Source organism: Salarias fasciatus, chromosome 1 (genome assembly GCF_902148845.1).
Source record: "Salarias fasciatus chromosome 1, fSalaFa1.1, whole genome shotgun sequence".
NCBI classification, from domain to species: Eukaryota; Metazoa; Chordata; class Actinopteri; order Blenniiformes; family Blenniidae; genus Salarias; species Salarias fasciatus.
Window position 1 is genome coordinate 6,282,588 of NC_043745.1, and position 14,262 is coordinate 6,296,849.

Here is a 14,262-nt window from a genome sequence, read left to right on the forward strand (position 1 = left end):
TATGTAAAAAATATGTTTTATTTTAGTGAAAAGACTCCATATATCCTGATCTGATTCTTTAATAAAGCAAAAAAACTCTGCATTTCAGCTTTGGTGTTTAATGAAAGTCCACATTACATCTGCAGTTTGAGCACCGTGATGCTGGATGGAAATGCGTGTTTTGTGCTTTGATTTGCTTCCTGATTGATCTTTGGTTGTTTTCTAGTTTGAGTCAGACTTTGGCATTAAACAGTTTGGTGTTTCTTTTGTGTGAATTAGTCATAAAATGTGATCAGAGCTGAATAACCACAGACAAACAGAGGAAGTTTAACTTGATAACAGCCACAATGTCTTCAGATGATCTGAAATATCATAGTGAAGAATTATCAGTAAACAGAAAGCATTTGGAAAACTCGGTTTGCCTCTGAACTTTAGACATTTGAAGGAATTGTTAAACTTCAACAGTAACTGACAGCTGCATCCAGCATTCGTTCAGTTTTTTATTATTTAGTTAGAACAGACTGAGAGTCAAAGTCCTTCTCAGGGTTAACACAGTGAAAAACCAATTAACCTAACAAGCAGGCTAAAGACGCTCCAGTAGAACGGATCTGCATTAAAAAGAAGCTTTTAGTTCCATAAACAAGTAACATGACCTGAATTTCTTCCTAATACTTTCTCTGGAAAGTTAAGATTAATTAAATCTGTTAAGATGCAAACTCAGCTGCTCTGTTGTTGCTTTAGTGTGTAAAAATAAAACTAAAGACTCAGAAATCAAAATATCACTGTTTCCAAGTTTCATTTACACACGATCAAGTGCTTCATATGCAGGTTTAACTGAATCCATGTAAATTTGTACAAACTCACCAGAGAGACAGTTTGAAGAATAGATTCCAATCTTTATTTGTCATTGCTCAAGTACAGTAAAATCAAATGCAATCTTTGAACCTAAAATAACGACGAGATGAACAGACTCAAGTCTAAAAAGGAAATTGGACACAAAAAGCAAACTTCCACACATTTTCCTTCCCGGCTCTTGCAGCGTTCAGAGCGGCGATGTCTCTGGATGAGCGCCGTTTTCGTCGCTTTGTTCCGGTCCTGCTGGCCAGGTGGGTCCTGGACGTCCTGCCCGATGGCGGCAGCTCCAGCAGGAGGTGACCCCGGCGGGCGGAGTCCTTCCCGGCCCTTTAGAGGCGTCGAGTGAAGTCATGAAGTGAGTTTGCTGTTGGTCACTTTAGGTTAGCATTAGATAGATCCTTTGTGCTGTTCTGCTAAAGCATTTGTCCTTAATTACAGAGAAATGGTGTTGTCTTCACGCCAACACACAATCTTTGTGTTCTTCTAAAAATAATTGCAGATTTTTAATAAGTCAGATTAATCCGTTTTAATTGAGCGCGAGCAGGGTGGCAGCCGTCCTGAGCGGTTGGCGTGTGGGTGTCCAACGTGTGGCTCTTGGATTTCATGTGAAGTGATTGATCACTGGGCTGGAATATTCAGGAAGGTCTCTGCTTCCCTCTCTGATATCTCAGCACCGCTTCCGTCTGCAGACTCATAACTTTTAATGCTCCTTCAGTGGACTGGACTCCTCGGCCTCCTCTCTCCGGCGGAGGGAAGGCGGGAGCGAGCGGTGTGAGGCGGGCGGAGGCTTGATGGAGGCAAACGGCTGCCTGGTAAATTTAGAAATGGAGCCAAAAGAAACGCATCCTCCATGTTCGGCTCTGACATTAGTTCCTCCTTATTGCAGTCTTTACTCTTCAATCAGGTTCATGTGAGACATGATTTAAAGCATGATCTTTCAAATCTGGCTCCACTTTGTTCTTCACGTTATGAAGTTTGTTATTAAGTGATCGATGTGCACAAACTCCCCTGTTTGCAGATTTCAATATGCTGGCCTGTACAGCCTCGACTGTGCTTCACTGTAAAATAACCCTCCACTGGGGGCCGCCAGAGAGGGCAAAGGAGACGGGGGCGGGGGCTGCCTTGACTAACTGGAGAGTAAAACTATTCATATTCGTTTGTAATTCAGTGCAAGATGAATATTGTCAAGTGACTCTATATAGAAAGTGTACCAGAGACCTTTTAAAATCAGGCAGGCAGGAGAATAAGAAGATCATGTCCTCTGCAGGATCCTCAACTGGTGGGTCGTGACCCAATAGTTGGCCTGTTGTCAGTGGGTCGTGGGAAACTGAAACAGGAAGAAAAAATGTATTGTCATGTCATCCAAAAGCAGTTTGAACAGCAGGAGAAACGATGCCGTTCAAAGTGTATTGTATTTTAAATACAAAGAAGAAGGTTAAACTTTAGTTCAGCCTTCATGAAACCATCGTTTGCGTTGTGTGTTTCCAGTCGGCCGTTTCCATGAAGCCCGCCGCCCAGACGGCCTCATCAATCAAACCTGCATTAGTGTCGTGTGAAATTGGACACCGCTAAGAAGCTCGCTTCTATTGAAAACTTAACACGTTTGTGTGGGCGCAAATCGCATTTGTGTGTGAAGACGCTTTGCGCTCAGGCTGTGGGCTCCGCGGTGTGTGTTCAGGTGGTCCAGATGGAAACACCGGAGTTTCCTGCACTTCACTCCACTTTACTATGACTGGTGTATTATTAACACACTCACTCTGTTCCGCATATTAACACACTGTGTAAAGTACTGAAAACAAAGCTGGAAAACTGACCAGCTTTGAATCTCAAATCACAACTTTAATATTGATCGGGATACAGGAAGTTGCAGTATTCCTCTGAGTATCCCTGCATTTAATTCAGAATCATTAATTTGACTGAATAGGCTGCATTTTTTTGGGATGTTTGACCCCGATTTCAAAACATTTTGTTGGAATTTACACAAAAAAATGCTACGAATTGAAAATGCTATTTCATTAAAATGAATTAGCTCACTTGGAATTTTATTAATGCAAAAAATTCTCAATTGAGGCGGGCCAACAAGAGGCTGGAAAAGTCTGTGTTAAAACACCTTTTGTGACAAAGATCATGTTAAAGCTCCCAAAATGAGGCGTTGACCTACATTAACACCGATTTACTACACACTACAACTTTTAGCAGTGAAACCACACTGACCAGTTACATGTTCCATCATTTCTCTCTAAAATAACGGTAGAGAGGAAAAGTTCTGACTGTTAATCTGCATGTTGTGAACTCTACAGCAGCTCATCTGGCTTTACTGTCACTGCTGGACGACAAACTGCCACCGAAAAGTCTGAGAAAGATGGTCGAATAGAACGGCATGAAAACACATACAACAAAAAATGTCAATAAATGAAAAAAAAAAATACGAGGAAATGATGATATAGACAGAGAATTATTGATTTGTATGCTCAATTAACTGAATTTTAATGAAAAGCTCTTCACAGTTTCTGCACATGTGAAGTGAAATTGATCTGTGCTGAGGCGTAGGTTCAGACGTGCCTCTTCAGTTTTGATGCCTCCATTCTTTTACATGTCAGTACCTCGCATCAGGAAAAACTCCAACAGTTTTGTCTTCAGCATATTCTGCGTTGTGTCTGCATATAAACTCACTGTGGTCCTGAGTGAACCGTCACAGCCTGCGATTCTTAATTTCAGGAGTCATATTCATGCTGTCCGGTCGTCAGCTCATTCCTGATCTTCTTCACATCGGTTGACTTGACAGTCGTCCTCATGTCTCCTGTCTCTCAGAACAGTTGCTGTTTAAAGCCAGTTTTGAGGCTGAATCGTTTGGACTTCCGGATGTTCCAGTTTGGAATGAAGACACCTCCGGCTTTGTGAAGGCGGGTCTTGTTGTCTTCATGGGCACCATTGTCACGACTTATAAGTCTTCAGACATGGCGACGAGCGGCTGGTACGACTGCCGGGTTGTTGACAGAGTCAGATCTTCCAGTTTGGCGCTCCGTCCTCTGAAAACAGACCAGCTGAGAGCCGCTGCCGTTATGGACGTGATTATAATACCTGACTGAGAGCATATCACCAGCTTTCATTTGAATTTTAAACACATCCCATTGAATTTCAGCAGCGCTGCATTTCACATTATACAGATTTTGAAGTCATTTCCATAATAGATCACATTTAGAGAAGAGTTCAAAGCATATGTCCTAATAGAGGACCACATTAAAAACCCTGCATTTAAAGATTAGCCCCGACGTCTCCATAGCGAGCTGGACCCTGTACTGTGGTTCACTGAGTAAAAGGTGTCAACGGTGTATGAGGGGGAGGAGGGGGTTTGCTTAAGGGTCCTTGGACCAGAATCTCAACCTGCGGTTGTTTACAGTGGAGAGTGGGCGTCGTGTCGATGAGCTCCATCACTAATTGGTGTGTTTAACTGGGATTCACTGTGGAAAGTGCCTCCGGGCACGAAAGACCACGACGCATTAGAGAGGTTAGCGCAGAGATGTATGGAAAACAATGACCACATACACACACACACGCACACACACACACCTACAGGCATTTTACAGTCATTAATTCCTACTGACCACTCTTCACCTAATCATGGCTGCAGGATATCTAGTGAGCAGAAACACCAGATGATGTTGAGTCCTGAGATAACAAGATGATCATCTGCAACAAATACAAACAGGAAGGCCTCGTTTACAACGCGCAGGAAGGAGGAAAACCTCGTTGTTATGGTCCATCTACTGAGCATTTGCAGAAGAACTGTTTACTAATTCCCTGGCGTGCCGTTTGCAGCAGCAGTGCTTCAGAAATGTTACATTTCAGATTGTTATCAGAAAGAAGCATTTCAGCCGTTTCCATGGAGACGCAGTTGATGTCTTTCCTTTGGGATCCGTTTTCAAACAGCTGCATTTTCAGCACCGTTGTCGTGTAAACAGACACACAAAACACAATGAGAGTTTTCCTTTTTCACTTGAAAACGTTGTAGTGTAAACGGAGCCTGACTTAGATGAGATCAGTGTCTTTGTGTAATGAGGTTTGTTGGTAACGCTTCCTTTTACAGTACGGTAATTACCATGTATTAACAGGGTAATTGCAGGGTAAGTACCATGTAATAAGGAGAAGTTACTGTAAAATTACCATGTAATTACAGGGTAACTATGTTGCTAATTACCTAGTACTTTTAGAGTAATTACCAAGCCAATTCCAGGCAAATACCAAGTAACTACCTGGTAGTAAGTATTAATTACTGGGTAATTATAATGTATATAGCAACTATGTCGGTAATTGCCAAGTACTTACTAAGTAATTGCTAAGTAATTACCATGTAATCATTTGGAAATGTAGACTTTTTACTAGGTATTACTAGGTACTGCTCGGTGTGTACGCTATGTATTTCCCTATTAGTCAAGTGTTTTTTACTACTTACCTGGTAACTTCTTAGTATTTCCCAGTAACTACAACATTTACCTGGTAGTTACGGTTGAACTGTAGACTACTGCAAAAGGAAGTGAGGCCTGTTTCCACACTATTACCTGGTAACTACTTATTCGTTACCCAGGAACTGCAAAAATACCTACCTGGAAATTACATAGTTATTAAAGTGGATTTGTACTGTAAAAGGAAGTGAGGTCTGTTTCCATGTTATTACATGGTAATTACTCATTTATTACCCAGTAAATAGAAAAATATCTACCTGGAAATTACATAGTTATTAAAGTGGATTTGTACTGTAAAAGGAAGTGAGGTCTGTTTCCATGTTATTACCTGGTAATTACTCATTTATTACCCAGTAAATAGAAAAATATCTACCTGGAAATTACATAGTTATTAAAGTGGATTTGTACTGTAAAAGGAAGTGAGGTCTGTTTCCATGTTATTACCTGGTAATTACTCAGTATTTAGCCTGTTACTCGGAAACTTTCACATTACCCCACACACTTGCACCAAAAATGCAGCAAACCCCATCAGTGTCTGTGATACAGTGTCTGAACAGCACACTGTATCTGTCAGGAGATCAGAGTTTCCATCAAAACCACCATCACCAGGCACCAAATTACATTAAGATGAAGGCATTATTATTACACTTCCTCACTCCAAACACCTCACTGTGACAGACATGCAAAAACAAGAGAGCTGCCAAAGATAAACATTTTAATCAAATGGAGTTCAACTTCTTATAAAACAATTTACAAAACAGTGCACATTTTTAGCAGTCAGGCACCTTTTTTTTTTTAAGAAACAGAACAGATTTCTTTTGCAAAAAACAAAATACAAATAACAGTGATAAACAATCACTATAAATCAACATTAATAAGTACACTGCTCCAGTCTTGTGACTTCACATCATGTGTTTTCTGCAGACCCGTCTGGTCTACAGGAACCCTTGATCTCCATCATTCCGAATACCCAGGACCGCCGTCGCCAGGTGTTGTCACGTCGTCCACGTCCAGACTTGTACCTCCCTCGGCGTGATGGAAACGAGGACAGCACAACAGTTCCTTCTTAATGCTCAGGGTTTATTCACTTTAACACCCAAACCCCAAACGTGAGAGCTGAAAACATACAAATATACATATTAATAAACAGAGACTTAGACAATAAACAAATATACACATTGCACAAAACACCAATATCTTTAAACCTTCAAACATACACATGAAACCGACATTACAACCGAAACATTCACCCAAGCCTGAACCACAGCCACCCAGCACCAGCTGCAGAGCTCCACACTACCACCACGATAATGATCAATAAAACACCAAGCAACACGGAAATATACACACCTCAGTGGCTGCTTCACATTGTAAAGGAGGTAAGCCGTTTGTTTTTGCTCTTTTCACGGAGTTTTTTGTTCTTATTTTCTCTCTCCGCGTTTATCTGTGCATCACTTAATGTGGTCCTACCCGGAACGTTCCGCCGTAAACACGCTTTCTCTCATTAGAGTAGGAACCGAAATTTAATTAAATATAAATATCACCATATCACCAAGTGTCTGCAGACGTTCTGCCATAAATAAGCTTTCTCTCAGTCGAGGTAGAACCGAAATTTAATTAAATATAAATATCACCGAGTGGCGGAACTAACCCTCTGCAGACGTTCCGGGTAGGACCACATTAAGTGGTGCACACAAACGTGGAGAGAGGGAAAACGCTCCAAAAAGTATGTAAAAAGAACAAAAACAAACGGCTTACAATGTGATGCAGTCAGTGAGGTGTGTATATTTCCGTGTTGCTTGGTGTTTTATTGATCATTATCGTGGTGGTAGTGTGGAGCTCTGCAGCTGGTGCTGGTCTGGCTGTGGTTCAGGCTTGGGTGAATGTTTCGGTTGTAATGTCGGTTTCATGTGTATGTTTGAAGGTTTAAAGATATTGGTGTTTTATGCAATGTGTATATTTCTTTATTGTGTAAGTTTCTGTTTATTAATATGTATATTTGTATGTTTTCAGTTCTCACGTTTGGGGTTTGGGTGTTACAGTGAATAAACCCTGAGCATTAAGAAGGAACTGTTGTGCTGTCCTCGTTTCCATCACGCCGAGGGAGGTACAAGTCTGGACGTGGACGACGTGACAACACCTGGCGACGGCGGTCCTGGGTATTCGGGATGATGGAGATCAAGGGTTCCTGTAGACCAGACGGGTCTGCAGAAAACACATGATGTGAATTCACAAGACTGGAGCAGTGTACTTATTAATGTTGATTTATAGTGATTGTTTATCACTGTTATTTGTATTCTGTTTTTTTGCAAAAGAAGTCTGTTCTGTTTCTTAAAAAAAAAAAAAAGGTGCCTGACTGCTAAAAATGTGCACTGTTTTGTAAATTGTTTTATACGAAGTTGAACTCCATTTGATTAAAACGTTTATCTTTGGCAGCTCTCTTGTTTTGCATGTCGGTCACAGTGAGGTGTTTGGAGTGAGGAAGTGTAATAATAATGCGTTCATCTTAATGTAATCTGACGGCTGGTGATGGTGGTTTTTGATGGAAACTCTGATCTCCTGACAGATACAGTGAGCTGTTCAGAGACTGTATCACAGACACTGATGGGGTTTGCTGCATTTTTGGTGCAAGTGTGTGGGGTATGTGAAAGTTTCCGAGTAACAGGCTAAATACTGAGTAATTACCAGGTAATAACATGGAAACAGACCTCACTTCCTTTTACAGTACAAATCCACTTTAATAACTATGTAATTTCCAGGTAAATTTTTTTCTATTTACTGGGTAATAAATGAGTAATTACCAGGTAATAACATGGAAACAGACCTCACTTCCTTTTACAGTACAAATCCACTTTAATAACTATGTAATTTCCAGGTAAATATTTTTCTATTTACTGGGTAATAAATGAGTAATTACCAGGTAATAACATGGAAACAGACCTCACTTCCTTTTACAGTACAAATCCACTTTAATAACTATGTAATTTCCAGGTAGATATTTTTCTATTTACTGGGTAATAAATGAGTAATTACCAGGTAATAACATGGAAACAGACCTCACTTCCTTTTACAGTACAAATCCACTTTAATAACTATGTAATTTCCAGGTAGATATTTTTCTATTTACTGGGTAATAAATGAGTAATTACCATGTAATAACATGGAAACAGACCTCACTTCCTTTTACAGTACAAATCCACTTTAATAACTATGTAATTTCCAGGTAGGTATTTTTGCAGTTCCTGGGTAACGAATAAGTAGTTACCAGGTAATAGTGTGGAAACAGGCCTCACTTCCTTTTGCAGTAGTCTACAGTTCAACCGTAATTACCAGGTAAATGTTGCAGTTACTGGGAAATACTAAGAAGTTACCAGGTAAGTAGTAAAAAACACTTGACTTATAGGGAAATATATAGCGTACACACCTAGCAGTACCTAGTAATACCTAGTAAAAAGTCTACATTTCCCAATGATTACATGGTAATTACTTAGCAATTACTTAGTAAGTACTTGGCAATTACCGACATAGTTGCTATATACATTATAATTACCCAGTAATTAATACTTACTACCAGGTAGTTACTTGGTATTTGCCTGGAATTGGCTTGGTAATTACTCTAAAAGTACTAGGTAATTAGCAACATAGTTACCCTGTAATTACATGGTAATTTTACAATAACTTCTCCTTATTACATGGTACTTACCCTGCAATTACCATGTTAATACATGGTAATTACCGTACTGTAAAAGGAAGCGTTACCGGTTTGTTCTACTATAGAACAGTGTTCTTTCTCTTGACCCTCACATGTGACCATGCTGCATTGTTGTCTGCACTTCTGAAGCAGGGTTATAACTGACACTGCCAATGGATTCAAATTAAAAAGACTATTTTAGTGCATTAATTGTACTTTTTGCTTGTTTTTGAATTTGCAGAAGATGACTGTAATGTGGAGGAGAAAAGTTCAGACAGCCTTTTGCAGTATGTAAATTGCACATAGTGATATCAGACATTTCCAGCCTTGGCCATGACAATCCTCCCTATTAGAAATGAATTCATAGTCTGGAATTCCTCCAGTGCATGTCGTTTTGCAATATCATGTAGTATAGCTTCACTTCCTTTTAATTAAAACATCATCACACACATAGGATTATTTGCTTTTTTCAAATTTTAAGCTATTTATCTGTATCCATGGAGTAATTACCTCAATCTTATGCCCAAACATAAACTGCAACGCTATTGTTTATGGACCTATTTTCTGCAAAATTACATAATGTGGCTCAATTTTGCAGAAAACATTGATGAAAGGTCCATGTACATTGCTTGCCAATGTGAATAAGTGAGCTTCTTTGAAGTTTTTCTGTGGTGTACTGTCACAAAGGAAACGAAAAGGCAAATTTTAGACATGACTGAGCAGATTGCATGGCTGAAATCACGGGTTACAGTAAATGTCTTCCTCCTCTGTGGTGACCTTTTCGCCGTGGTGCCTCGCATGACGGCAAAGGTCACCTGCAAATGGTCCTGTGAATTTAGTAGGTCGACCAGTATGAGGAGGCTGAGTGAGTCAGCGGAGATGATTTAGTGATGGCGGGAGGATTGTTCTGCTCCGCTGGCACCAAGCAGTCTCTGCCACTTCAGCACAAATCCATCCAATTAACAAAGACCGCAACCTCAGTGCGTCTTCAGCTGTCCCGGGCATTCACCAGGAAATCACACATTTATTTGTCCTCTATTGACCCCGGAGACAGCGGCGTGCTCGCTGCTTGTAAAGGCGTTCAATACGATCAATACTCACTGTTGCGAAATGCTTTTTTCATGCTGGCTGCGTCGATGCGGGACTGATAATTCTCGGACTGTGTCGCTGCTCCACATTGATTTTTTTAATCAAAAATGAATTGGATTGTAAAGTTTTTATTACGTACATTCATCATGTTGAGCACACGTGTGCATTAATGTACCTAAAATGGTTCTTTCACTGTTGAGCAGGACAAGCGCCACAATGGCCTCATATGTAACACAATCAGCACACACACACACACACACACACACACACACACACACACACACACACACACACACACACACGAGTCACTGCAGTCAATACACATAAAAGGTATTGTATTAGCATATCAATGGCCTGAATTGGATGTAGATACCACTTAATCTTGATTTTTCTTTTCAATCTGAATCCATTGTGATGGTGCACAGAAAACTGTGAAGAAATTGTAAAATCCGGTTTTCAGCCAGCATGACACTCGCTGCCGTGAAGGATATTTTGGAAAACATCATTCATGTTCTGTATCTGTGATTTAACTCTTCTTTTTTTTTGTAAAGCTTTGGTTTATTGGGTTTTTCCAACAGAACATGTTCAAACACCAAAGCATATTGAAAAAAGAAAACACACGTAGAGTCAGGCAATTTCAATCACAGTAAAAAGACAAGAAAAAAAAAACAGAAAAGCAATCAAACAAAACACACTCAGAGAATAAAAACCAAAAACAAAATATTAACAACAAAAATAACAATGTTGTCATTAAAGAAAAGAAAAAGAGGAATATGATAAGACTTGCCGTATTAAGCCCGTCCTCGCCACAAATCCTTCACTTTCAAATATCTGGGTCACTCTGTGGGAACTTAATCCTTTTAACATATTGAAAGCAAGGACCCCAAATATTGTTGAATTTATTGGATCGGGCTAAAGCAGAGAGCTCTGGATCTTTTCCAGCCTTATGAAATATAAAACGCTCCCTGAGCAGCGAGTATGAGAACGAGCTCGACTGGATTTCCAGGTGATCAGGTTGAGCTGTGCGGCCAAAGGAGTTGTGAAGTGAATCTCCTGAAGGAGGAAACAGAAGAAAGCATGAAGCAGATTTGGTTTAATTCACTCCGGTGTAAGTTCTGATCGAATACCAAAACTATCTGGGATTTATTGAAGTTAAAGATCAAACTACCGGTCAGCTGTCATAACCAGTACTCTGGGTTTCTTCCATCTAGTTAGACTCAGTGAAAGATACAAACTCTTTTTACCTTTATTCAGGCCCATTTAACAATCGTTTGGAAATATCAGAGCAAGGTGCATGCGCGGTCATGGAAAACAGGAGCTGAGGAGAACGTGCAGGTTTGCTATAAAGCGTTTGAGCACGTCAGCCCTTCTCAGAAAGAAAAGCTCCATCATCACCGCAGGGAGAAGCTGGACGGTCATCAGGCCTCCACTCCGACTGTATATCAACACGGCGGAGCCCCACCGGAGCAGAGGAAGGCCATTTCCAGCTGGACCAGCCTTCATAAAACCCTCCAGCCATCCGTCATCTGAAGCAGCGACCAAGTCACCAAGAAATGAGAAGAAATTCCTTCTCCCCACTTTCCATCCTCTGTCTGCGGGCTTGTTGTTCAACATGTGTGCCAAATAATGGTCATATTAAATAATTAAATGTCACTTTAGTATTTTGTTTTTTAAAGAAATCAGATTCCCTGTGTTCTTTTCCTTTAAAGTGGTGTCAAATTTCAGATGATTCATTCGTCACTCGCAGGCGTTCTCTAATTCTAAACGTCTCCTCTGGCTTCAGACCGAGTGTGTGACGCACAGTCGGTGCGATGGGCTACTGGAAGCGTCAGTCGGAATCCTGAAATAGATACAAACATAAACATACACATATTTACAGGCACTCTGGTTTGGAGGCATGTGTTTGGAATGAGACCCACACAGCGGGAGAAACAGGCTGACCCAGCTCAGGCTGCTTTTGGAAAGTTAATTTAATTTGTGTGTGTAATATAGCATTTCAATCAGTGAAGGAGTGTCAAACATCCACCTGAAACCAGTGCATTAAACTGAACAGTTCATCATCATAACCTGATGAAGAAACAGTCGTCTGAAAACCAAGTTGACTTGTCGGGTTATTTGCTTTTTACTTTAAAATTGTAGAAGGTTTATTATTACCGGCTTCATACAGTGTGTTTGCAGAAGAAGGAAAAGGTTCAGAAATTGGACTGCCGCTCACAAATGTGCACAGCAGCGGTAGTCTCTCCCCCGGTGTCTGCATCAGCGAACCGGCAATATTAAAAATTTAAAAATAAACCCGCTGCTCGGTAAGATGTCCTGCGCTGCTTGTCTCTCAGATTAACTTGTTGTTCTGGCTGAAACTCATCTTGAAAGTGTTTGTAAACGCTCTGGATCGAGGGTTGACAGACTTGACCTTGATGACGTGGTTTCTGCTCCTCCAGGCGGAGAGGGAGCGTCAGTACGAGCTCCCCCAGGCGCAGCGGCCCCCGAAGCCCCCGAAGGAGCCCTACCTGATCGAACAGGTCTTCACGCCGCACCCCTTCACTCCCACCATCAAGGCCCACGTCAAAGGCAGCCCCCTGTACACCGACCTGAGGCTCAGCAGCCTGTCGGACGGCAAACGCAGCCAGCCGTCCTGGACCATCGAGGAGTACAAACGCAATTCAGGAGAGAAGGGGAAGCAGCTCACGGCCCTGGATCTGCAGGTACTCCTCTCATGAACGACCAGACACCTCAAGTAAAATGCTCATATCCCAGTTCTCTGTTGAAATAGATACACAATGTTTCACAGAAATGTGGTTGTGAAGTTGACTTGCATTGATGAGGTTTAAAGGAATACTCTGAAGATTTTGGACCCACGCCCTTTCCCTATCATTGACAAAGTTAGACAAGCTCATAAATACCTTTTTTGTGTCTCTGCGTCCAGTGGCTGGTTCCCAGCTGTTAGCATCGTAGTTAGCTTAGCTGAAGTGCTGGAGGTGAACAGGAGACAGAGTCGGACTGACGAAAGTGGACAAAATACTCCTTCCAGTGGTCCAGGGGACGGCGTATTAGCACGTGAAGTAAATCCGAATGGTTATAAAGCATTTTAAAAGACGTGTTTTCTTTTCAATCCGTGATAATAGTCTATGGCTCCTACTGCTGTGCTCCGGTATATCCTTCAGCGGAGTAAATCCGAATGTTTTATAACCATTCGGATTTACTTCACGTGCTAATACGCCATCCCCTGGACCACTGTGAGGAGTATTTTGTCCACTTACGTCAGTCCGACTCTGTCTCCTCTTCACCTCCAGCTATTGAGCTAAGCTAACTACGATGCTAACAGCTGGGAGCCAGCGGTTGGATGCAGAGAGACAATAAAGGTATGTATGATCTTGTCTCACTATCAAAATGATAGGGATAGGGTGTGGGTCCAAAATCTTCGGAGTATTCCTTTAACTATCTGCTGCTCTGTATTAGCAAACAACTGTTGTTTTTTTGAGTCCTTTGAACATTAATCCCAGTGTGGCTGCGGTGCTCTGATCAGTGGAGCTGTCCTCCTTGAACTGTTGAGTCTGCCTTGGTTTATTTAGTGTTTGCTGTCCACGTTGTTCCAGCTCAGCTGTCTCAGCTCTCTGTCTGTTTCTTAACCTTCACACTCTGTCTCATTGAGTCTCTTCATCTGAATACTTTAAAAACATGAGGAACTGTGGAAAAAGGCGTTTCAGCAGTTTTGCCTTCCAGCTCTCGCTCTGTGTTTCTTCCAGTTTTGTGGGAAAAAGCATTTTTTTAAAGCAGTTATTGACTCGATCAGGTCATATGTACACTGAAAGTTATTCAGAGGCAGATCTTCAAGTTAAAATCACTCGTTCAGCAATTTTGTGAACTTCTTTCTTGTTTTTCTATAAATTTAACAATTATATCCAATCACACAGATTGGATGCGTTTGAACTTTTTCACAGAGATGCTGTAAAAATCCGACCTGCCAGCAGTTCCAGCTGCTGTGCACCTGCGAGCATCGCCGTGCCGTCGTCTCCGAACAGGTCTTTTTCTCCCAGCATTCAAAGGAACACTGATGAGGGCTCATCAGTGTTTCCTCACTTTGTCTGAACTGTAAATTCCACAAAATCACTCTAATCAGACTCACCTGAGCAGAGCTGTAATTAAAGGCGCTTTAGTGGACTTTTATGATGAGTCCAAATTGTAGAT

At 41.2% G+C, this 14,262-nt stretch overlaps 1 protein-coding gene across 1 annotated transcript in view; it reads left to right on the forward strand.

The window, feature by feature from the left end:
* The window catches only part of minar1 (membrane integral NOTCH2 associated receptor 1), a 46,530-nt gene that overhangs the window by 12,768 nt on the left and 19,500 nt on the right, over positions 1–14,262 (forward strand). The window contains exon 4 of the mRNA XM_030096478.1: positions 12,516–12,779. Within this exon, the coding sequence (XP_029952338.1) occupies positions 12,516–12,779 (264 nt within the window). The remainder of the gene's footprint in view (positions 1–12,515; positions 12,780–14,262) is intronic.